We start from the raw sequence: 23,606 nt of genomic DNA on the forward strand, positions 1-23,606 counted from the left end.
AGTTTGGGAACAACAGCAACTCAGCCACGAAGTGGTAGGCCACGTAAACTGACGGAGAGGGGTCAGCGGATGCTGAAGCGCATAGTGCAAAGAGGTCGTCGACTTTCTTCACAGTCAGTTGCTACAGAGCTCCAAACTTCATGTGACCTTCAGATTAGCCCAAGAACAGTGCGTAGAGAGCTTCATTGAATGGGTTTCCATGGCCGAGCAGCTGCATCCAAGCCACACATCACCAAGTGCAATGCAAAGCGTCGGATGCAGTGGTGTAAAGCACGCCGCCACTGGACTCTAGAGCAGTGGAGACGCGTTCTCTGGAGTGATGAATCACGCTTTTCCATCTGGCAATCTGATGGACGAGTCTGGGTTTGGAGGTTGCCAGGAGAACAGTACATTTCGGACTGCATTGTGCCGAGTGTGAAATTTGGTGGAGGAGGAATTATGGTGTGGGGTTGTTTTTCAGGAGTTGGGCTTGGCCCCTTAGTTCCAGTGAAAGGAACTTTGAATGCTTCAGGATCCCAAAACATTTTGGACAATTCCATGCTCCCAACCTTGTGGGAACAGTTTGGAGCAGGCCCCTTCCTCTTTCAACATGACTGTGCACCAGTGCACAAAGCAAGGTCCATAAAGACATGGATGACAGAGTCTGGTGTGGATGAACTTGACTGGCCTGCACAGAGTCCTGACCTGAACCCGATAGAACACCTTTGGGATGAATTAGAGCGGAGACTGAGAGCCAGGCCTTCTCGACCAACATCAGTGTGTGACCTCACCAATGCGCTTTTGGAAGAATGGTCAAAAATTCCTATAAACACACTCCTCAACCTTGTGGACAGCCTTCCCAGAAGAGTTGAAGCTGTAATAGCTGCAAAAGGTGGACCGACATCATATTGAACCCTATGGGTTAGGAATGGGATGGCACTTAAGTTCATATGTGAGTCAAGGCAGGTGACCGAATACTTTTGGTAATATAGTGTACATTCACACACCTAGGGGCAATTTATCTTAGCCAGTCCACCTACTGGTGGGAGGTGGGAAGAAACCAGAGAACCTTGAGGAAACCCCCACAAACCCAGGGAGAACATGCACAGAAATATTTTAAAATATAGCATAAATATGATTATATGGATGGGATAAAATTCCACTACTACTAGGTCTATAGAGTAAACATTGCTTTGCCTGCTTTCCGTCTGAGTAAATGATTATAATGTAGGTTGTTCATTAACCCCAGCAAACACACACTTCATACAATGGTTTAAATGTTTTACAGCATATTTTATACTTATGGCCATGACCATTCATGACCTTTGATGACAAAATTAAGGCAAGCCTTCACCATCCAAGAGACCTTTATTTATTCTTAAATCTTAGCAAATAAATTATGCCTTCATGACAATATATTATGTTGATTAATAAATAATATGAACAATTGAATATTAGTAATACTTCAATGCAACAGAGTCCACAGCTAGACTCCAAGTATGGCACAGTGGAAGAGACAAAAACTCACCGCTTAATAGTAACAACAAACCATGATTCAATTGAAAAATAACATTATAAAAAGCAGTTCAGTTTGATACTGCATCACAGCAAGCAGCTGATTTTTTTCTTCATATTTTTTTGTGAACATAGTGCATATGCAACAACATCAACTCTGATAAACAATGATAGTAAGGATAATTGTTTGAATGAATTCTAAGCTGAAGCAATAAAATATACAATCGTTGCGTGCCCTAAGCATGAAAGACATTCCACCCCTTTAATCCCATAGTCATTCAACATTAAGCAGAAAGAGATTTTTAAGAAACAGCAAAGAACATTATGAAACGCTGGCATTATTGGTCATTATTACATTATAAATGTAGGAAATACTATGGCAACCTGTGAAACATGTTTTCGACGTCACATTATGGGATGTCATTATTTTGGCACTGGATCAGTTTCGTATACATCAGTTTTGTATACATAATATTCAATCAAAATATTTACATTCAATATATTGTGATTTTTGTGTGTGTATGTGTGTGTACAGAGGAGTATGAATAGAGTGGTAACATGTTTTTGTTCATGTGTTGTTATGTGTGTTTGTGTGTGCTCCTGTCTTTTATATGATTCACTCCCCATGTGAAAAAGTTCTCTCTCTCTCTCTCTCTCTCTCTTTCCCCCCCAAGTTGCTGACTCACTCTTAGCCTCATACTCTTTTGAGCCTCGTCCTCACTGTCACTACCTTGATCTCTTTTTCGTCCCTAAGGCACCAACCTAAATATTAGAAAACATATCTGATAGTGAGAAACCATAAGCTCATGCTTAACCCTTTTAACTCTTTAACAGTCTCACAGTCTCTTCTCTCTCGACACACACACACACACACACACACACACATACACACACACTGACACACGCACACTGTTACATGAGTCAGCAACGAGCAAGAGAGATACTGAAAATAGAGTGAAAAAGAAAGGAAAGGTATATTGGTTAAAGGACTGCAAGTGAGAGAGAGACATAATATCATCCATTCATTTTCTTTCCATCCTTAATTTCTGATTTCTGTCTTGTATGCTCCTTCAGATGGACACCTCATACTCCCTTGTGTCCTACAGAGAAACAGAACAAACATAAAGAGCCACATGATTGCTTCAGCCAAAAGGAATTAGACAGAAACACATCATCTCTGTGCTCGCAGAAACATGATTCTAACTTTACAAGGGGGTTTAGACGTGTTTGAGCACCTTTAAAGAAAATCCCACATGTTCAGTAATTTTAGTGGCGAACACTAGAATATGTTTCTCTAGACATGTCAGAAAGACAGACATAAATTACACTTTCAACCACCTCTAAAAACGGACCATATCATTTCCTCTGACACTGTTGATAAGCTTGACATAAAACAATATATAAGTACATATTTTATTCACTGTAAAGAGAAAAATTATCTAAATAAAAGTTTTTTTTCTGAATAAGCTAGCTAGCTTAATCTTGTAATAGAACTGTGTTAATTCATTTATCACACCAGTCATCTAAAAAGGTGTAGATTTTTGCACTATATATGACTCTAGATATCCAATAACATTAGCTGGTTAATCTTACTAGCCAATCCATTGCTATCTAGTAACCTGGTTGAGTACCCATTTATAGCTAAGCTTTTGTGCTCCGCCCCCCCCCAAAAAAAAATAAAAAACCTCTTTAATAAATTCACTGCATATTTCATACTCAGCTTTAAGGGATATTTGAATAACATCTTACATTGCATTGATTAGTATGGGGCAATAATTAAGCTCATGGAACATTGCTGTATCTCAGTAAGATAAAAACATAAGTGTTTTAATTTTAATAAAATGTAATTGATCAAAATAATATTCTGATGTGTTTCTTGATTTGGTTCCTCAAGCTGATTTACATGCTATAATCACTTGGCAGCGCTCTACACCATGAAAGCAGCACAAGTGCATTTTTTCTGTCAGATAACATCAGCCGACCAAGTAATCTCATTCACTGCAGTAAGCATTTGTGTAATGTCCACTCAATTATGTTCACTGAATTTTGCCTGCAGTGTTTCTATTGACTGGATTGGATTGGATTTGATGGAAGTGTCTTACCCCTGCTTCATACAGTGGGTTATTGAAGTCAGACTCCACTGTGATGGGACTATAGGAGTGGGTGTGTGAGAGGGACTTCCAAAATAGTGGCTTCCACTGCAACCTACACACACTGAAAGAGAGAGAGAGAGAGAGAGAGAGAGAAAGCAATTCAATTGTAGAATGCTGACTGGGTGCAGTGAATGACTCTAAGACTATGAGAGAGATTATTACATAATCATTGGGATTTCCAACATGAGCAGTTTTTAGAAAGTCGTAATTTCAATTATAATTTACACAAAATGGACACCAGTCAAGAGTCCAGAAGTTGAGCTAAGGTTAGTTTTACAAGCTAGAACATCTAGATTTGCTACATTTCATCAATAAATGTGCCCAAGAAACACCTACTTTTAGAGATAGACGCAATTTTTCTGACATTTTTCCGCAGCCTGTCAGCAAACACATTCATTTACCACTAAGTGCTTCACACAAAACTGAATATCTGCTAAATACTGTGAACACTTTTTAATCCTTTGACCATATCTTGTTCCAAAAACATATACAAATAAGAAATAAGCTAGTGATTTAATTAGCTAGCTTTATTTTTTTGCTTCTAACGTTATACATCTTTAATGTATCTTTACAAACATGAATTGTGTACTGTAGTTACTCTGCTGAGTTACACTGCTGAGTAATTCAAGCTGTCCAGTGTGATGGGAATTTAACGAAATTGAGCAAAATTATTGCCTATATATCCTGGAACAGTAATATCTCACTTCCTTCTGCATTTGCTAGTAAGGGAGCTAGCAAAAATTTACTTCCACCTTAAGAAACACCACTAGATTCGGGAATTTCCCAGTAACCTGGAAACAAACCAGCTCTAGCTTGCTCTAGAGATGACAGCGTCACTGCTGTAAGAGGTAGACATGTTTACAGTAGACGTATCAATGGCTTGATTTTGCCCAGATGGTTCCTTTTGAAAGAAAGTATTACTGAACTAGAAGAAGCATAATTAATCAGTGTTTACAAAAGTTAACTTTACCCACTTACTTAGTGTAGTACATGTATATTCCAGCAATCAGAAGGATGACCAGGATGATTGGCAGGATGATGGCCAATGCAATGTTCTCACTCAGCATTTGGTGGGAGGCTTCTAATGACTGAGAGACTGAACAGAAGCAAGAGGACAGTGAATGGACAGTGAAAAATATAAATAAAAGTCATAATATTTCATATGATCCTTGCTCTGCCAGTGTTCATAACTAGAACGAGCTTAAGTACATAGAACTGGGTTGATTTGAACATCTTTACATGGTAGATTTAAGCCTGACCGTATTCATTATATGTGATAGTAACTCTGCAAGCCAATCTTGCAATTGAAGTTGCTATTGGCTATTTTGTACATTTAATTACTTCATTTTGCAAGTATGTTAGTATGCTATTATACAATTTTGCTGTTATGCAAGTATGCTAGTATGCAAGTATGTTAGCTGGAATTTTACTACTGTGCAAGTGTGTAGGTATGCTAGTATATACAAGTATGTAAACAAGCTAGTATGCAAGTATGTACATATGCTAGCATGCAAGTACATAAGTATGTAAGTATGGTAGTATGCAAGTGTGTACATATGCTAGTATGCAATGCACTGCCTGGCCAATGCAAAGTGACACATATAGAAAAACTATTTAACCTTTTACTTACCAATGAGAAATAAGATGTATTAAAAAGATCACTATTTTAACTTTATCAACTAATAATATGAGTTTGTATTACCCATATCTATTTTTGCAAAGCTGTCAAGCCCCCTAGATTCTACACATAAGCCAGCTGAACATGACTGAGTTATAAGTGAGACTCAGGAGTAATTGCTACACATTATTAAATATTTAGTAGTGAATCTTACAGTAAATGTGGTATTTATGGTGTGGTTGCATTACCTTCCAGTTTGTGATCTTCCAACAGCTCCTCATAGGCCACTGTAGAGAATATAAACACTGAGCATATAATTGCGTATTTAATCAGAATGCAACCCCTTTTTGTGTGTTGGTGCATTTCTTCTTACCTTTGCAAAAAGGGGGTGGGCTGTTCCACTGAGAGGGGTGCCCTGGGACACAGTTGATGATGACCTCTCCAATCAGCTCATAGCCTTCGTAACAGAAGAAGCGCAGAGTCTCCCCTGCTTGGTAACTGTGTTTATAAAGAGTTTGGTAACCGTTGTCTGGCACACCAGGATTTGGGCATGGATCATACTTCACTGCATTTGTGTGAGAAAGAGATGAGAAATATATGAAGGAGAAATATGCTATTATCTAACTTTGAATGTTTATAATGTGTTATAATAAGTAATACAAAGTAAACATTTCATACACTTGAACATTTCGAAACACACAAAAAACAAACACTTACAGACACATTTGGGGCTACGGTCACTCCATTTTGGCATGCCAGTGTCTCTGCCATGGCAGGAGATCTGACTAGGGCCCTCCAGCTGGTAACCTTGATTACAGGTAAAGCGCACCACTGTTCCAACTGCAAAGCCTAACTCTGGGTGCACTGAGCGTGCTCCATTCACCACCTCCCCTGGGTCAGGACACTGCTGGACTACAGGGGAACAAAGCCAGGAAGAACAAGCAGTTTTGCTATATATACACCAAAACAAACAACCCAATCATCCATTATTTCCAAAGATGCCCCAAGTATGCAAATATGCCACAAGATCATCCAAACTATCATTGATTCTAATCATTATTGACCTCTCAACAGCCTTCGACATGGTCATTCACAATGACCTTACTGTCCATCCTCATGAGCCTTGGCCAGTTTGGTGGTAGTTAAATTCCTACCTGGAGGGAGGGTCCTGTCAGGTGACACAGAGGGGATCCGCATCTGCTCCATGCAGACTCTCCACTGGTGTCCCACAAGGTTCAGTGTTTGGTCTATTTGTCTATTCTCTCTCTATAGCCACTCTTCACATAATATCATCACTTGGTTTTACATACCACTTCTATGCTGATGACACTCAACTTATCCTTTCCTTTCCTCCCTCAGACACTCATGTATCTGCTTGGATCTCAACATGTCTGGCAGATATCTCGTCATGGATAGTAGCTCATCAACAGAGACTAAATCCCAGAGCGACTGAGCTGTTGTATATCCCTGAAGATGAATCCCTACATCAAGATCTTGTGATCTCCCTGGTGATCTCTCAGACCATACCATCTGGCAATGCAGGCAACTTTGTGTTGTCAACTAAATGTTTTATCTTTAATATTTCTCCTTTATAATGAAGGAGGACCTGGCCATTTCTCTCCAAAGAGAGCCACTCAGGTGTTGTTCATTCCCCTGTCATCTCAAGATTGAACTACTGCAACTTTCCCCCGGCAAGTCCTCCCCTGTGTGCCATCAAACCACTGCAACTGATCCAGAATGCAGCTGCATGAATGTTTTCAATCTCCCACATCACTCCATTGCTGCTCTCCCTTCACTGATTTCATGTAGCTCCTCGCATCAACATATATAAGAGCTTATATACTAGTATGCAAGCATGCTCATATGCAAGTATGCAAGTATGCCAGTATGCAAGGATTCAAGTATACTAGCAAGAAAGGATGCTACTATGTATTCACATAGATAAGTATGTAAGTATATAAGTATTCAGTTATACACTATGCAAATATGCTAGTAAGTATACAAGTATGTACGTAATGTAATGAGCTAATACATGAGAGTTAATCATTAAACAGGAGGCCTAAATTTCAGCAGGAATAGCTAAGAGTGGCCCATCCTGTCAGGTTATACTGGGAAAAGACATGTCAAAACTCCTACAGGTACTTACATTCTCCTATCATTTCTTATCAGCAGCAGTAACTGGTTTTAAAGCATGCATCATAGATGAATTAAACAATCCAAAACTGAATGCATTAACGATTCATCTGACTTACTTTTCACACAAGTAGGTGGGCTGTTGCTCCAGGACAGATCCCACTGACAGGTAATGATGTCAGAACCTACAATGTCATAGCCAGGTTGACACTGATAGGTTATTACACTGCCCCTCACAAGTGAGACATGGGAAGAGCTACTCCAGCCAAATTCAATTGGTGGCAAAGTGGGGCATGTGTCATTAGGCTCCACCTCTGGAGAAGATAAAACAAAGTGACACCCCAATCAAGTACTGAACGTAAAATGAAATGCACAAGAGTAATAAAGCATGGTATGACGGATGTTAATAATTTTACCTCGGTAGTGAATCAGGAAGCCTTGGCTCAGAATGAAGGTGGAATCATCTGGGTCACTTTGAAACTGAATGGTGACCTCTGAGCCACCAGACACGACCCGGAACCTTTCCCGTGACCCCAAATACTGTCCAATCACATGGGACATGAGGTCATGCCCATCAAATATGGTGAGAATGTCATTGTGACGAATGTTCAAACTTTAAGGGGAAAAAAGACAAAGAGACATCAATCAAGACATCAATCAATCGAGCCAGATCAGTGGTTGCACTGGAATCAAAGTAGATTACCTGAATTACATGTACACACCCATACACATATACACACACTCACATTTGCACATCCAGTTCAATCCGCTTGTCCTCACTGACGTGGATCTGCCACACACAGTCCTGCCCCTTGGAGTAGCTCTGTGGCCAATCAGGAGACAGCACGGTTCCTGACGCATCTGTCAGCTCCCCGCCACATAGAGCTGAATATGGAATACAGAGATGTGTGAAAGTATGAATAACAGGAAGGGTACAGGATGCATGATGGAACAGAAGAAAGGTGGAACAAAGACAAAGTAGTATTAATATCATAGACACCAAACTGCACTTTAGAAAAGTATGTGTATTTATGTAATATATACATGCTAATGTTGATGATAAAGATCTCTGTCTTTTCTTTCTTTCTTTCTTTCTTTCTTTTTTGCTATTGTTTGTTTATTTCTTTATTTCTATTACTTATTCTTTCTTTTTTTCTTTCTTCACCCTAGCAACCACCTGGAAAACCATAGCAACACACTAGCAACACCCCCAACAACCCCGTGGAACAGCAACCACCTGGCAAAACCCTAGCAACCACCTGGAATACCATAGAAACACCCTAGCAACCTGCTAACAACCACCTAGAACAGAATAGCAACCACATGGAAATCAATAACCACCACAATCCTTTCTGCTCTTTATTATTTTTCTCCCTTTCTTTTTAAATTTCCTTTAAACATTCTTTCTTTTCAACTTTCCTTCAGTTCTTTGCAAACCTTTTTTTGATTTTTTTCTAATTTTTTCGAAACTGTGTTCGTGTTGTGGGGTTATACCTTTGCACACAGGCTCACTCTCATTCCAGTGGGGGTCACTGGGGTCGACACACTCCATGACCCCAGACCCTTGCTCCATGACAAATCCAGGAGAGCAGGAGAAGGTTACCGTAGTACCAATAGGGAAGGTGATATCACTGCTGCTAAAATTCCCATGAGGGACATAGGGTTCGTAACAGTGCTCGCCATCAAAAGCTGTGGAGTTGCAACAGCAACAGACAGAAAGATCAAACACAGAAATCTAAATCTGCACATAACTATACACCTTTTGTCTACCTGACTTTTGGACCATTAACCTAAGAAGAAACTGTTCAAGATGCTTTAGAGAAACAAGAAACGTGTTTATGAGAGGTGAAGAAGACAGTTCTTTTTATATACCGAAATTTGCCATGACATGGTCTCTCTCTCTGTCTCTATTTCTCACCCTCATAGCGAAGTGCCATCAGCAGAGGGATGGAGGAAGAGTCAGCTGTTAGCTCCAGATACAGAGATGATCCTTCACTCACTATCCCACGCTCCGGAACATCGTCCAGATCCGAGTCGAAAAGAAGGGGTGTGTTGGAATTATTCCCACTGCGAACAATCAGCCTGAAAAACAGGTACATAGACAGGTACAGACCAGGAATGTGTTATTTTGGCAGTGTTTCAAGGTGTTATAGAAAGAGGAGAGAAAACAGGATAAACGAACAGGATAATTATACATACATTTTCTAAACCAACAGAATGTGCAAATAATGTTGCATTTCTGATCAGAACAAGGATGCCAGATCCCCATGGCAAAACCAGCACAAAAACAAATGCCATGCCAAAATATTCCCCACGCAAACCCTATTTTAATTTTCAAAGGCATTAACCATTACTACATAATATATTGTATTATTTATTGTGTGATATCCATCCATCCATCTATCTTCCATATGGCTTATCCCACACAGGGTCATGGGGAGCCTGGAGCCTATCCCAGGGAACTCAGGGCACAAGGCGGGGAACATCCTGGTTGGGGTGCCAGCCCATTGCACAATCGCACACACTCTCACACACCACAGACAATTTGGAAATGCCAATCAGCCTACACAGCAGGTCTTTGTACTGAGAGAGGAAACCCCTGAAGCACGGGGTTTCCTCAAGCAAACTCCACGCACACAGGTTGGAGGCAGGATTTGAGCCCTCAACCCCGGAGGTGCGAGGCAACGGTGCTAAAACTGTATAAAATTGTAAAATATTGTAAAATATATTGTGATAAATCCTAATATTATGGTTATATGAAGAAATAAATTGTATATAACTTAGCTATTTTAAAATCTACATGTGCATGTCAAAGCCCATTTCCTGACCCAAAGCTCAGACCTGGTAACACTGCCTAAGACTAATAGGGAATATTGCCTTTGTAATAAATATGCATGAACATATCTTATAGGAATATAAATAGCTAGAACATATATAATATAGATAAATATTGTAAAGGTTAAGAATTTCCATCCGAGTTAATCATTCATTCATCTTTAGCAACCGCTTTATCCTGGTGGATCTGGGGCCTAGCCTGGGAATATACCCTGGATGGGACTTGCTGATCTTATTGATCTGTTCTATTCTCTGAGTGAATTTCTGTCTGTTTGCTTGCTATGGTGTAACTGTCCATTTCAATTATCTGACACTAGTGAGGTTCGTCGATGTATTCGACGAAAGTAAATACTAAAGTTCAATTGTCACTGGGTTGGTACCCTCAGAGGTACATCTTTTTTTGCCGTTTATTACTTGGTAATGTAGTCTATCCTTAAAATTCATTTAAGAACATACTTGGATGTTAAGGGCAGTTACACCCTGTGGAACAAAATGTACTTGTATAGTATCTTTTTTCTCCACAGAGTACTTAACAAAGAGCCTCATTACCATACTGCAGTTCTTAGATTGCTTTTGGGGTAGAGCATATTTATGACTTACTTATCGTTGTCTTCATCCAAAGCCATCCTTTCAAAATGGAGGTGAAGTCGATGGCCCTCCTTGGCCTCAAGCAACCAATGGCAGCTCAAGTTGCTATTGCTAAGGTTACTGCTGGAGGGAACGGTAGGAGAGAGGATACGGCCCACCGTAGCATTTCTGATCCATCCTCCACAAGACACAGCTTTACATAATACACACAGACACACACACCAACACAAATATGTGTCTGTTTTACTATGCTAGTGTGAACAGAAGAACATAAAATGGAAATCTTTAAAGGTACAATCCGTGATTTTAGCAAATGTTAGCTGAAGCTAGTGGTTTTGAAACTCATAGATATATACTGTACATACAGTCCCTCAGTTAAGTGCACCCTTCAAAGACACGCTCCCAAGACACATGAAACCGTAAATGGTAGTGCAAGAGGGGGAGCTTTCTGAATTTACAGGCAACATGATTGACAAGCAGAGATGCCTCCTTGTCCTGATTGGTTGGAGGTTGGTGACCCACATCATTATATTACAGAATCTAGCTTAAAGAATCTACAGAATCTAATTAGCTCACATACAGTGAACTTCACCAAATATTACAAAAGTGTCTTAAAACTCAATAACCCTACCTTTAAAAAATGTTTTTTAAAAAAGTATTGGCTCCTCACCCATACACTGAGGCTCAGGGTTGCTCCAGTGGGGTCGGGTGGAGTTCAGACAGGTGGCAACTTCGTGACCTTTGACCTGAAAGCTGGGGTCACAGTGAAAGTGAGCCTGACCTCCAGGGTGAATGTCAGTCACAGTGACTCCGCCCCCCTCAGGAGAGAGAGGGAATGGGCAGGAGAGGAGGAACGCTGAAAGTAAGTAAACAAACAAAACAGATAGTAGTCAAACACCAGGCAATATTCTAGTGAATAATTAGAAATGTAGTCCTCTTTAAAAGAGCTACCTTGGTAGTGAAGGGTAAAAATGCCATGATTGGTCTGCTTCAGGCTTCGGTAGTGAATCTGCACCTGATTTGTCGTACTGCGTATCACCTGACCTTCAGTGATCATTGTCTCATTGGCTAAAAGTTCAGGTACTGAGCCATCCATTCCCAGAATGGTTAGAGACTCCTCCTTGGACAAGTTCACCTTCTTCACCTGAGACGCCAGTGAACACAATATTAACCAACATCTTATCAAGGTTATCGAATCCAACTGCATTTTTCTGATATCACCTTTGTAAAGGCCAGAGAATTTTCCTCAACCATCAGAGCAGTGGCCACAAAGCAACTATCTAACCAGTGGTAGCTATGGTAACAGGATTATACCTGTATTTCCACCCCATATCCAGGATATACAGTGATGCTGTAGGTGCATTCCAGTTGGGAAAATGGAATTGATGAGGAGAGCTGGTCTGGAGACTCCACTATCCCCTCCATACCTGTCAGACTAGCATTACACTGCACTAGAGAGAGGAGTAGAAAAGGAAGGAAGGAAGGAAGGAAGGAAGAAGTGCAGCAGTGTCAGTGGTGCATCCAGGTTTTTAGGCATTGAGTGGCAAAGTATGGGGAAAGAGCAAAAGGTCTTGCACTACCAAGTTTTATACAGGACAAGGTTGCATTTGCAGAATATTTGTGGAAGATTTGTTTCTTGGTGCAAACTTAATGCCCAAATGATGACATTACTGTACTGACTTCATAGTTGGTCTTTAGTTCCCAATCAAAGAATTTGGTCAAGATATCCACAAAACTACAATGACTGAAATCAGCATGAGCTAGATATGATCTTTTGATCTTGGTCTGTATGAAATGTATAGGAGTAATAGACTTCTCAGGTATAGGACACAATCAGATTTAGAGTGACAGTTTCAGGAGCTCCTCAAACACCAAGTACACTTAAATGAATGTGATATAAGACAGTCATCACAGCACAGAGGAGTCAGTGCTTAGCTACCTTATTTTTCTTACGTTTTGCTACTGTTCAGCAAATTATAATGCTTTTCCTCCCTGCTTTTTGGCAGCTGCCCAGAATCAGACTGCTGATCGGCAAGTCCTGCGGTTTGCTAGAAAATGCAGAGATTTCCAATTTGACCTAAATATTTTCCTCAAATAACTAACCTCAAATAAGTTCTATCAGTTCTACACCTGCTGCATAATTTTCATCTGCAGTGTAAAAGCCGTCAGTAATAACAATTTTGAAATAAAAAGGTATTTTCCATTAATCAATACCAGACAATAATAATAAGAAAAATACACGTGTAGTCGTTTCAATTATCATTTAAAATACCTGGTGTGTGAACTGTTGTTATTGTTGTGGTGGTGATCAAAGTTGTTGTGGTCTCCTCCTCTGCGGGTGGTGATGTTACACCACCCTTCCCTCCTGATTGGCCAGACTGGGGGGCAGTTGAAGAGGTCATGGCAGTAGTGAGAACACCTGGTGACATTACTGTGAAGGCAGGTTCAACAGACGGGACAGCCTGGGTCGGGTTAGTGGTTGTGCCTGAGAGATCAGAAAAAAGCAAGACATGGATAGGATTCTGCTTGGATTGGACACTTATAAAACTGGATCAACACTGCTGACAAATGAATGTAAAATGTAAATGTAACTGAGTTGTAAAACAGAATATAACCCTATGTTGGTATCTTGGGAAACAAAAAAATTTAAGCTCCTTGGGTTATTTGATTAATAGTTTTCTCACTAAAACTCATGAAGAGACAGTATCATATGTAGTTAATATAATATGGAAATAGAAAGCTTTTTCATCATCTAAATGAAAAAAAAAAACTTGGCGATATTGTTCCTATTTGTTTCAAACTGTACTCCATAATGTGATCAATGTTTAGCATTTTACTATCCTCGAGAGGGCTGTGTGTTCCCTGAAAAAAATCGATGGGGCAATGATGCATATATGGTAAAATAAATTATTTTACTGCAGCATAATGCAAAACATTCAATAATACTAATGTAAGAGGTTTTACTTCAGTCCTAGTTTGTCTTGTTTGGGTCAATTTCCATGCTCTTCATAAGCTGAAGTCTCACCTATGTCGCCAGAAGACTGGCCAAGATACTTCTTACTCATCAGCGCAGCATGGATCAACTCACCCAGGGGGCGGGGATCAGAAGTCATAGTGGGAGGAGCCTCAGAATCAGGAGTGAGAAAGGCTGCACCTGAGAGAGCAGAGAATACATCATGTTGTGATGGAAACCATGTGAATGACCCAACATTGCCTTTTGCTTTTTTATTGGTCAGGATGTAAAATTTAATCACACATCTAAGACACTTACATCTAAAATTTTGTACACACACACACACACACACACACATATACACACATTCAAAATATGAATATCCGTACCTGTAGTCACATGAATGTGCATGAGTGTGACACACAGCGTCACAGCAAGAACTGTGGACACCATGGTGAAGTACGAGAGAAAAAAAGCTGAAAGAAAGGACCAGAAAGAAAACAAGGGTAAATATCTCCCAGGAATGCAACACCACATTTTGTCACAAAAGTAGAAGGCTAGCTTAAGTTAACCCAAGTAGATGTGTCTTTTGGTGAATATTGTCTGGTCTGTTAATTGACTATTCTTGGTCTTAGCAGACCAGCAAAAAGATAACCCAGCCTCCGATGAACAATTCCACTCAATGGCTGGGTACAAAAATATGTATGAAGAGACTAGTGATAGCAAGCAAGGTCTGTTCTCTTACTGCAGTATTGAGCAAAGAAATAAAAAAAAAAAAAAAAAAAAAAGAACTTAGAACTTGATAACCATGAAAGTACACATATTGGGCGATGTTTGTATTTTTAGAATTACATGTAGGCCATAGGCTACCTTTTCAGTATAATCTTTATTACTTAAAATACACGTATTTATTTATTGGCCTTTTGTATTACTTTATCACAGAGTGCAACGTCAAACGAGGGCGGCACCAAAAGCCCCGCCTCTCCCAGTGGCCAATCAGATCCTGGTTCAGGCCATGAGCTACGTCACGCGTTTATTATTACTGAGATAGCCTGTGTACTAGAATATAAAAACTGAGAATGACCAAGCTAAACCATAGGCCCTACAATAAAGTATGAAGGCAACACGCACATTGATTAAACACAAACATAATCCCCTTTAAATAATCTACACATTCATTTCAATAATCTGTTTAATCCCAACACGTATGTGGACACAAACATTTAAAAGACTGAATAAATAGTAGGCCAGTGTTTCTGTATCTACATTGTAGTCTGCAGCCCATTAACTGCGGTATAAGCAGTTTTTTTTTAAAAATATATAAACAGTCAATAATCCGTTAAAGCACTCGCCCAGATTATTAAAGTACTATACATGGAGCCCAAATGATGTTTAAAACAGGCCAGATTTACAAGAAACCAGGCCAAACTACAGTCTCTATTCCAAGTCAATGTTACATCATTAAACTATAAAAATAAAAATAAAAAATAATAATAATTTTGCAGGCTTTTGGATATTATCCAGGCTATACAGTCGCTTTTTCCTTCCAGTTAAAATAATGCAAAAAAAAATGTGGCTGAAAGAACAGCCAAGATCTGTTATTTCTAAATGAATAATAATAATAATTAAAACCACCCCAATCTGGCAACACACTGCGCGCGCGGGTCTCGGTGAGGACATATGGGACAGATGACATACGGCCTCCACCTTTTTCTTATCTGGCATCAGTGATGTCACCTCCTTGCTGCGACTCGCGATCAGTCGTTAGGACTCGTAATAACGACCCTCTGCCTCCTGCAATCTGCCGGGTGGGATTAGGGTTTACCGCGGGGCCTTACATAAACACCAAGGATCCTAAGGAAACTACCAGCACCTATTTACATAAATAAATAAATAAATAAATAAATAAATAAATAAATAAACGCCTGACGGTGGTTTGTGACGCGCGTGTGGTAGAATGAGAGAGAGAGAGAGAGAGAGAGAGAGGAGGGTTGCTGACGCTGCGGGCATAAACCTCACATCTCTCTCTCTCTCTCTCTCTCTCTCTCTTCATTTATTCCCACTTGTCCCTCTCCTCCTCTTCTGCACCCTCAGATGCGTTTAAAGCACAGCCTTCTCCTGGCCTTCATGTTTTCTGCAAACATCTCCTTTGCCGCTTTCTCAGCGCGAGACGCACTGAACGCATCAGCACCTAACCGCTGTCTTGGCTCGTGTAAAATAAGGCCCATCCGGAGAAAATGCACGTGCTATAATAATAAGAAAATAAATGTGTTATGTGCTTGCTCTAGGCTATAACATGCATCGTTATGCGGGTTGCTGTCAAGCGCAAATACCTAGACTCTAATGCATTCACGACCAGAACACTAGACTACTCACCTTCTACACGTCGTTCCTCTGCTGTTTTTTTTTTTTAAGTCTTCACCTAACCTCTTAGTGAAAAACCGCTCTTATTTTTTTCTCCTCCTGCGACTCTATCGTCTGCACTCCTCCGTCTCTCTGTCTCACCATAAATACCAGAAGAGTCTGTGCGCGTTTTAGATCATCGGCTCGCTCCCGGCGCCCTTCGCATCAAACAAGCTGCAGGCTCTCCGGTGCTGCAAACACCTTCAGATAACGAATTACAATATCGTTTTCCCTCGCCTGCTCGTTCCTTCTGTGTTTTTAATATCCCAAGTCTAAGGGCTCGGCGCTGAGGTGGGTGGAACGGCCATAAACGTCCCGTGTTGTTTGATGCGTCGATGTGTAGGCAATCTGCTGCTTGTGGAATCAATCGCGCCACCTGGTGGCGGAACCGCGATATCGCGATTAATCATCACCAGCCCCTGTCCAGGGCTGAAGTGCTGAAAACCGTCGTTTTTTGAAATTCCGTCCGCTTTAGAAAGGCGCCTTGAGCACGCGCAGGTGCACTCTGTAGAAGTGCACGGAAATGATGCGCGCGCTGTATTGCACGGTGTGAGTTAACGTCGGTTCAGGGAGTTTAACGGCTCCTTCGGGTTTTCCCGTGTAAGGAGGAGGGGGGCTGCATACGTCGGAGATTTTCGGAGTCATTTTAATGCGGAACACAACCGCGCTGTACGCTCGGCGGCTGCAGCAGCAGCAGCACACACACACACACACACACACACACACACACGCATACACACACAGGCGGGGAAAACACGGAAGGGGGGAGGCGGGAAGACATACCGAGTGAGCAGCCGAGACGCGGTAAGTCAACACGCTGTAATCAGCCATGGCGTGCGCCAAACACACACAGCAATGCACAGCACAAGTAGAGCTCGATGCGCTCGTCGGTGGAATGGACGTAATGGAGCTTGATGTAGCTTCGTACTGAAAGCTGGGATGCTTTGCCTCGTTGAGGAGTCACTCCCGTGTGAGCACCGTGAACACAAACATGCAGGCGGTTGCAGGAACCATGATTATGCAACAGCACAAGGAGACCAAGCACAAGACGAAGTCATGCCTGCTTTTTAATTAGACTAATGCGGAAGTGTGAGCCAGCGTGTACAGTTTTTTTTTTTCTGCCTGATTAACATCTGTTAACAAAGATATATCACTCCACAAGTGTTGCTTTACTGCTAGCTTTCCATGCCTGATCCAAACAATGATTTGTAGTAAGTGAGGAAAGCCCTGAGGAACTGTAGTATGTTTGTATGTAATGGAAATCCATGGTTGGATCAGTTCCATAATAGACACACTGAGAAATCAAGGTTCTTCTATTTGCCATCCAAATTGCTCCCTTTCTTTTAGCTTGTCTTTATCCACTTCAAATCACCCACCCTGTTTTCATTTGTTGTCCACTTCCTCTCCTTATCCACTCTGTTTTTCTTTTTCTCTCTCTCTGTAACTCTTGTGCTCTGTGTACTTCCTTATTTCACTCCATACATCTGTTCTCCACCACTTTTTCTCCTAGTGTCTCAGCCTCTTGGCAGGATGTCATGGTGTCTGGACCTGCTCCCTCTGCCTCCCTGTGTGGAACTGGGTGGGCCTCCCCTGAGCGGCCTTCTGTGGACTCTGCTGCTGCTCTTTCTCTGGTATTGCTACCGTGTCGGCGCCGACCCTCCGTCCTGCTCATCTGGCTCAGCTCACTCTGCTATATCTCGCTCCTCCAGCTGCTCTCCAGTCGAGCCTGGTCATTCCGCCCCCAAACCTTCCCCTGCAATCGCTGTGGAGAGCGGGGAGGAAGAAGAAGCGAAGAGTTACCTGATGCCGGTGTTGAGCCATGCCCCATTTCCTGCTCAAGCAGCACCAGGAAGCAGGAAGTTGTACACAGCACTGCAGGAGTATGCCAAGCGTTACAGTTGGGCCGGGATGGGCCGCATCCACAAGGGCCTGCGCATCCAGGTCAGACACATATAGAAGAAAAAGAGTGTGAGATCTGGGTTTGGGGTCATGTTTAAGAATGGGTGAGAACCTAAGGACTAAGTTTGAGATGAGTAGAGATGCTGAGGAGGAAAGCATTTAGGATTCATTATAATATATGAATATCCAAAAAAAATAATAGTAACAGTGCTTAAGACTACCGTATAGTTACAAGGAGAAAACAGTATACTCGTTTACTCCATTTTGTGCTCTATTAATAACAGCAGCAGTGTTTTCATCTTTGAGGACTGAATCTTTAGGGATTCCTTAACACAAGTGTGTCAAAGTCATGTCCTAGAGGGCCACAACACTACAGAGATTCCTTTTTCTAACTCAACAAGTTCATGTCACATTCATGTGCTCCAGTTTAATACAAAATAATAAAAGTTAATGAAATAGAAGTTGGACATAAATGTTGATTCATGTCATAATTAAAAGTGGAAGTTTGAGAAGTAATGTTGATGCCGTCTACCTGTTATTGTGGTGGAGGGAAAGACAATTTCAGTAACTGATGGTAGGAATTTTTTTTTCTCTAAATACTGTACTCTTAAAAAAGTTTTCTCATGGGTTCATTGGATGGGTAAATGTTCTAGCTTTCTGAAGAGGTTCTACTTGGAAAATTTTTGGAAAGGGAAAATCTTCTGTAAGGTTTTATAAAAGAACCTTTAAGTGGTCGCCAAGAGGGCCAAACTGAGGAAGGCTTTAGGGTGCTAGAAGAGTTCACTCGCTTTTAATAGTCGCTGATTTGACCATAGACACCAAAGCCCATCTGTAAATGCTGGCTGCATTGTATACATACAATTTTACAGTAATGGGACATGTTCTGAAAATACTAAAATAGACCAGGCTAGTAAACCTTAGTGCTGTATAAATAAATCAATTACATCTGATGCAGGAGGTAGAATGCTAAAGTCTACCAAACTGTGGTCCTCCAGGACTGGAGTCCAAATCAGGAAATTCAGGGATCTTCTTTCTTTTGATATATGACATACTTTGTACAATATCTGAACCACACCATAGCTTGACTCTCTCCTTGACTCCATGCTTTCTTCTTATTCTTTTTAGACTAGGATGAATGATCGCTGCTCCATTCAGAAGCCCCACCTCTTTTACCTTCCCGATGTTCCCAGCATCCCTTTCTTTCCTCGGGATGCTCATCGCCATGACATAGAGATCCTAGAGGCCAGCTATCCCATAATCCTTGCTGAATTCCAGGCTGTCTACCAGAGAGGCATTGACACAAAGCTGGGGTGGATATACCAAGGACCTAAGGTAATAAAAATAATATAATAAATTATAAAGTAAAATAATATAGTTATATAATGTATAATAAAGTCTTATACTTTATTATACTTTAACTGGCTGCTGTGCCAGTTTGGAGGATTCGAACAATGCGATAAACCTATAAGAAATTCAATTGTGGGCTAAAAATAAACTGTCTTTTTTAGCACAACTTTTCAAACAAGTTTCATTTTGAGATTGTCAGACATCCGAAGTTCCAGGTTTAAGCCGCTAGAAATGTGATTTTGTAGCAACACTGAGATTTACTAAATATGTATTGAATATTTATTTAGTAGCATCTCTTGCTCTCTCACTCTTAGTCTCTCTCCTGTTCGCTCTCACTCACTCACTTTCACTTACCTACTCACTATCTCAAATCAATATCTGCACTGCACCACTGAGAGGTTTCCTGCCTTGCTTCACCTTACATGTAAATTCATCAAAAAAGCTTCACTGGTGATTAGTGAAAACACTGCCTTGTTCATGTATTCGTAAATCACGTTTGTGTTTGTCACTTGACTTCACAGGGTCAGGCACTGTTCCCACTCTACAATGCTGGAGTGTGTGTGGCAAGTAATTGCCGCGCATGTCCCTGTACGTACCGTACCCTCCTCTCCCTCAGAACTTTTATCAGCAGTAACTCCCTTGGCTCAGCAGGTTTCTGGCTTCTGGGCCCTGGGGCCTCACTGGGGGGAACCTATGGGCCAACCAACACACGCCTCCGGTGCCATCTGGGTAAGTGCTAACTCCACATAAACACTTACGTAGGCCCACTTACCCTACACAACTGCTAATGCATTATTCATGAAAGAAATAGGTAATCCTTTTTTTAGAATATTATATAGAAAAAATATATAAGGCATAGGTTTTGAATCTGTAATTCAGAATTACAAGAAATCCCTGTAGCTATCTGATTAAATCTTCAGATTTTTACACAACTATATGTCCACAAAGCAGAGGGCTATTACCACCCTAAAGTGGCTATTTTCCTATACTAGCATATCCCAAGGTGTTTTATTCCTCATACACCATAGCATTTTTCCAAAGCTAATAAATAAAAAAAAATTGTTAAAGAACAACACATCATATTTTTATCCATTTACAGTTACAATTACAAATAAGACAAATGTGATGTCAACCAAGAAACAATAAACCCTCTATCCTGACAACTTGCCTGCGTAGGAAAACATAAAGGAACAGCTTTATCTCTGACTATTACAAAGCAGTGACATTGGAGATTCTTTCTAAAATAGGCATCTCCTCACAGAGAACGTCATATCAACAATTACGCATGTTTCTATTAACAAATCTCACATGTCCCTTAGGTCTCCAGACTCCTGCACAGTGTGAACTGGTGGTAGGGGGTGAGCCGCAGTGCTGGTCTGAGGGACACTGCCTCCTAGTGGATGACTCCTTCCTGCACACCATTTCGCATAATGGTAAGCGATAAAATGATGAGCAAATTAAAAGCCATTAAAGTCCTGAAATAATTTAACATCGTTAAAATGCCACTATAAGTCATAAAAATGCATAGACATAGGATCAGAGCTGTTGAACCTCTGACTGTAGGTATTTTTTTTCTATTTTATCCACTAGGTGGCGCTGAAGATGGTCCGAGGGTGATTTTCAGTGTCGATCTGTGGCACCCAAATGTTGCCGCAGCAGAAAGACAGGCTCTGGACTTCATCTTCAGTCCTGAACAGTAATCAATTACATATCTCCGAGTTCACCAGTTACACCGAAATATGCAGAGATGGAGCCTAACTGCATCTCATTCAGTTTCAGCTGATCTCTTCTCTAAACTACCAAAAAGAAATATGGAGACAAATTTGACGTATCTTTCCATTACGTGATACGTTGACTATATGTAACTGCATTGTATTTTCCCCAGAATGTCCTGAAAAAGAAAAGTTTGTCATCCCTCTGAAAGTTCCTCTAAGTAGAAGCAAGACCAAGCACACATATCTGCCCGACACACATTTCTGCCTCTCTCTAGAGCTCTTTATCTAACGCACTCACAAAATCTGTGAACATTAGACAAGCTCAAATTTTCAATATCTTCATATCTCTTTTTGCTTCGTGCCTGTCTTGATAACTCCGATCTCCTGTTGTATCATTTTGTGCCTGATTTGTTAACTTGATCGTGACCTTTTTTCTGATATATACTGTGATTCAAGCTATTCTGTCAGTACTGTATGTACATTATATTTATGTCTGTACTGAAGACCTTGTTTTATCATATGGAGTTTTATTTTCATGATGAATTTTATTTTCAGACACATTCTGTGAAGCACACAGCAACAAAATATTTGATCCGACTGCATGCATGTGTTGTGAAGCCTGACTGTACAGCTAATGTGATGCATCGGACCCATCTCCCTTGCAAAGCAAACATGTAATCAACTAAAGGTGTATTCTTCAAATAAAGATTTTTTGTCAAAGCTAAAAAAATTTTCACAATGCTACAGATAATGTCTTAGCATAATTAACTGGACAATTCGGAGGTTTTTGTCAGGTGCATAGAACTAGATGTACGTGACATAGGTGACATTTAGACTTCAGACAAATGCAGAGAAAAGGTAAGCATTTTTTGGTTGTCAGTGAATCTGAAGTTAGCTAACACTAGCTGTTGTTACGCTCGTTCAATGTTTTCTCCAAAAATATGCTCCCAAAATCACAAGGAACTGGAATTTTTTAATGCTAAGGCAACTAGAAACACCTCCTGATTAGTTGGATGCTGATGGTCCACATCTTTTCTTTTCCTCTGAGCAGGTATATTGACAGATGCCAGAATGTGGGCTTAGGTTCGAGTCTGTATCTGAAAGTGCTCAAGCAGGAAGAAGGAAGTCAAATGTTTATATATTTTGTGAACATGAACTTATGATGTTTACACCATATTCATAAATGTTCATAATATTCACTGCTAAAGCTATCCAGATAGCTAATACGAGATGAATCGACAGTTTGTCTATGAAATGTTCATAATTGTCAGATAGATGGTTGACATTTCCAACTAACATATTCTCTGAGAGGATTTTTAAGTCATATTCATAAATGGTCATACTTTTCCTTCTAATGCTAGCTAGCTGGCTAAAATAAGCTAAAATGAGCTGTGACAAAATTTCTTATTTACTGTATAATGAACATAATTTTATATTCTGTCCCTATCTTCTAACATGTGCTAACCTGACAAGATTTCTGAGAGACATTTTAAAATGTCTATAATATTTGCTGTTAATGCTAGCTGACTGGGTATCATGTGCTAACCTGACAGGATTTCTGAGAGACATTTTAAAATGTCTATAATATTTGCTGTTAATGCTAGCTGACTGGGTATCATGTGCTATCCTGACGGGATTTCTGACAGAATTTTTCAAATGCTCATAATATTTACTGTAAATGCTAGCTAGCTAGCTACCATGTGGGAACCTGACATGATTTCTGAGAGACATTTTATGTAATGTTCATGAATTATCATAATCTTCACTGTTCACACTAGCAAGTTAGCTAACATGAGCTAAGCTGGCAGGATTTCTTAGAAATTTTAGTCATATTCATGCATGTTCATCATCTTTGCTTCTAATGCTGATTAGATGGCTAATGTAATCTCACTTGAAAAGATATTTCACAAACCTGTGCTTCTTCAAAAAGATTGAAGGGTGTAAATTTGAGTCAGTTCTGGAGTGGAGAGAAAAACAGGGCACACTACAGTAAAGGATTTTACGATGTGAATTGCAGGTCAGTGCAGATTAATATACACAAGAGGTTGAGAGATAAACAATTGACATATTTAGAGGAAGATACAAAACTTGAGCTATGCGTCTATCTCTGAGACTATATAGTCTGTAATCACTCATTGAGGGTGAAGAGAGGTTGAAGCAGGTCACACAGAGATTCAGGGGTCATTATTAAGATTTATTAATGTTACTTGAGGTTATTAAGCTTAATTAATGTTTAAGCAGATCATTAAATCATTGAATTTACCGTGCATGAATCGTTTAATCCTCTTTATCTACTACTGTAATCAGCCCAGGTAATCTGGCTCAGTATGCATTGGCCTTCCCTGTCTGGAGGGTATCACACACACACACACACACACACACACACAACTGCCTCACTGACGTGCTTTCTACTACTCTGCCCTATTTACCTCTTTTTATATTCAGTAATGCTTTCACTGAATCACTTG

General features: G+C 40.4%; 2 protein-coding genes across 4 annotated transcripts; one reads left to right on the top strand and one right to left on the bottom strand.

Moving 5' to 3' along the window:
• Positions 1–1,328: 1,328 nt before the first annotated feature.
• On the bottom strand, positions 1,329–17,210 carry sez6l2 (seizure related 6 homolog (mouse)-like 2). Of its 3 annotated transcripts, none has more exons than XM_026916735.3 (19): positions 16,961–17,210; positions 14,164–14,250; positions 13,847–13,975; positions 13,094–13,306; positions 12,136–12,272; positions 11,773–11,965; positions 11,492–11,677; positions 10,834–11,014; positions 9,317–9,480; positions 8,893–9,087; positions 8,145–8,283; positions 7,815–8,011; positions 7,518–7,712; positions 5,983–6,177; positions 5,639–5,830; positions 5,514–5,552; positions 4,626–4,743; positions 3,597–3,708; positions 1,329–2,594 (listed from the first exon to the last, which is right to left on the bottom strand). In XM_026916735.3, exons 2-19 carry the CDS (start codon positions 14,225–14,227, stop codon positions 2,565–2,567), a joined length of 2,679 nt encoding a protein of 892 aa, XP_026772536.2. In that variant the 5' UTR covers positions 14,228–14,250; positions 16,961–17,210; the 3' UTR covers positions 1,329–2,564. The 3 variants fall into 3 exon arrangements, with proteins under 3 accessions (XP_026772536.2, XP_026772537.1, XP_026772535.2); XM_026916736.3 differs by lacking the exon at positions 16,961–17,210 and adding an exon at positions 16,151–16,502 and having other exon boundaries at positions 13,910–13,975; XM_026916734.3 differs by lacking the exon at positions 16,961–17,210 and adding an exon at positions 16,151–16,502.
• asphd1 (aspartate beta-hydroxylase domain containing 1) lies at positions 16,684–21,923 on the top strand. The gene is made up of 6 exons (XM_026916740.3): positions 16,684–16,981; positions 17,688–18,118; positions 19,202–19,408; positions 19,945–20,152; positions 20,743–20,856; positions 21,014–21,923. Exons 2-6 carry the CDS (start codon positions 17,708–17,710, stop codon positions 21,121–21,123), a joined length of 1,050 nt encoding a protein of 349 aa, XP_026772541.2. The 5' UTR covers positions 16,684–16,981; positions 17,688–17,707; the 3' UTR covers positions 21,124–21,923.
• The last annotated feature ends 1,683 nt before the right edge of the window (positions 21,924–23,606 follow it).

The sequence above is a fragment of the Pangasianodon hypophthalmus genome, chromosome 13 (assembly GCF_027358585.1).
Source record: "Pangasianodon hypophthalmus isolate fPanHyp1 chromosome 13, fPanHyp1.pri, whole genome shotgun sequence".
Taxonomy (NCBI): domain Eukaryota; kingdom Metazoa; phylum Chordata; class Actinopteri; order Siluriformes; family Pangasiidae; genus Pangasianodon; species Pangasianodon hypophthalmus.

Bases quoted from the DNA above. Each gene is read 5' to 3' on its own strand.
- sez6l2 (XM_026916735.3), bottom strand. From the start codon at position 14,227: ATGGTGTCCACAGTTCTTGCTGTGACGCTGTGTGTCACACTCATGCAC. The intron at 8,012-8,144 runs GTGAGTGTGTGT...TTCCCCTTAAAG, and splicing joins ATTGAACTGGATGTGCAAAT to TTTGAACATTCGTCACAATG. The intron at 5,831-5,982 runs GTAAGTGTTTGT...ACACAAATGCAG, and splicing joins CCGTAGCCCCAAATGTGTCT to TGAAGTATGATCCATGCCCA.
- asphd1 (XM_026916740.3), top strand. From the start codon at position 17,708: ATGTCATGGTGTCTGGACCTGCTCCCTCTGCCTCCCTGTGTGGAACTG. The intron at 18,119-19,201 runs GTCAGACACATA...TATTCTTTTTAG, and splicing joins ACAAGGGCCTGCGCATCCAG to ACTAGGATGAATGATCGCTG. The intron at 20,857-21,013 runs GTAAGCGATAAA...TTTATCCACTAG, and splicing joins GCACACCATTTCGCATAATG to GTGGCGCTGAAGATGGTCCG.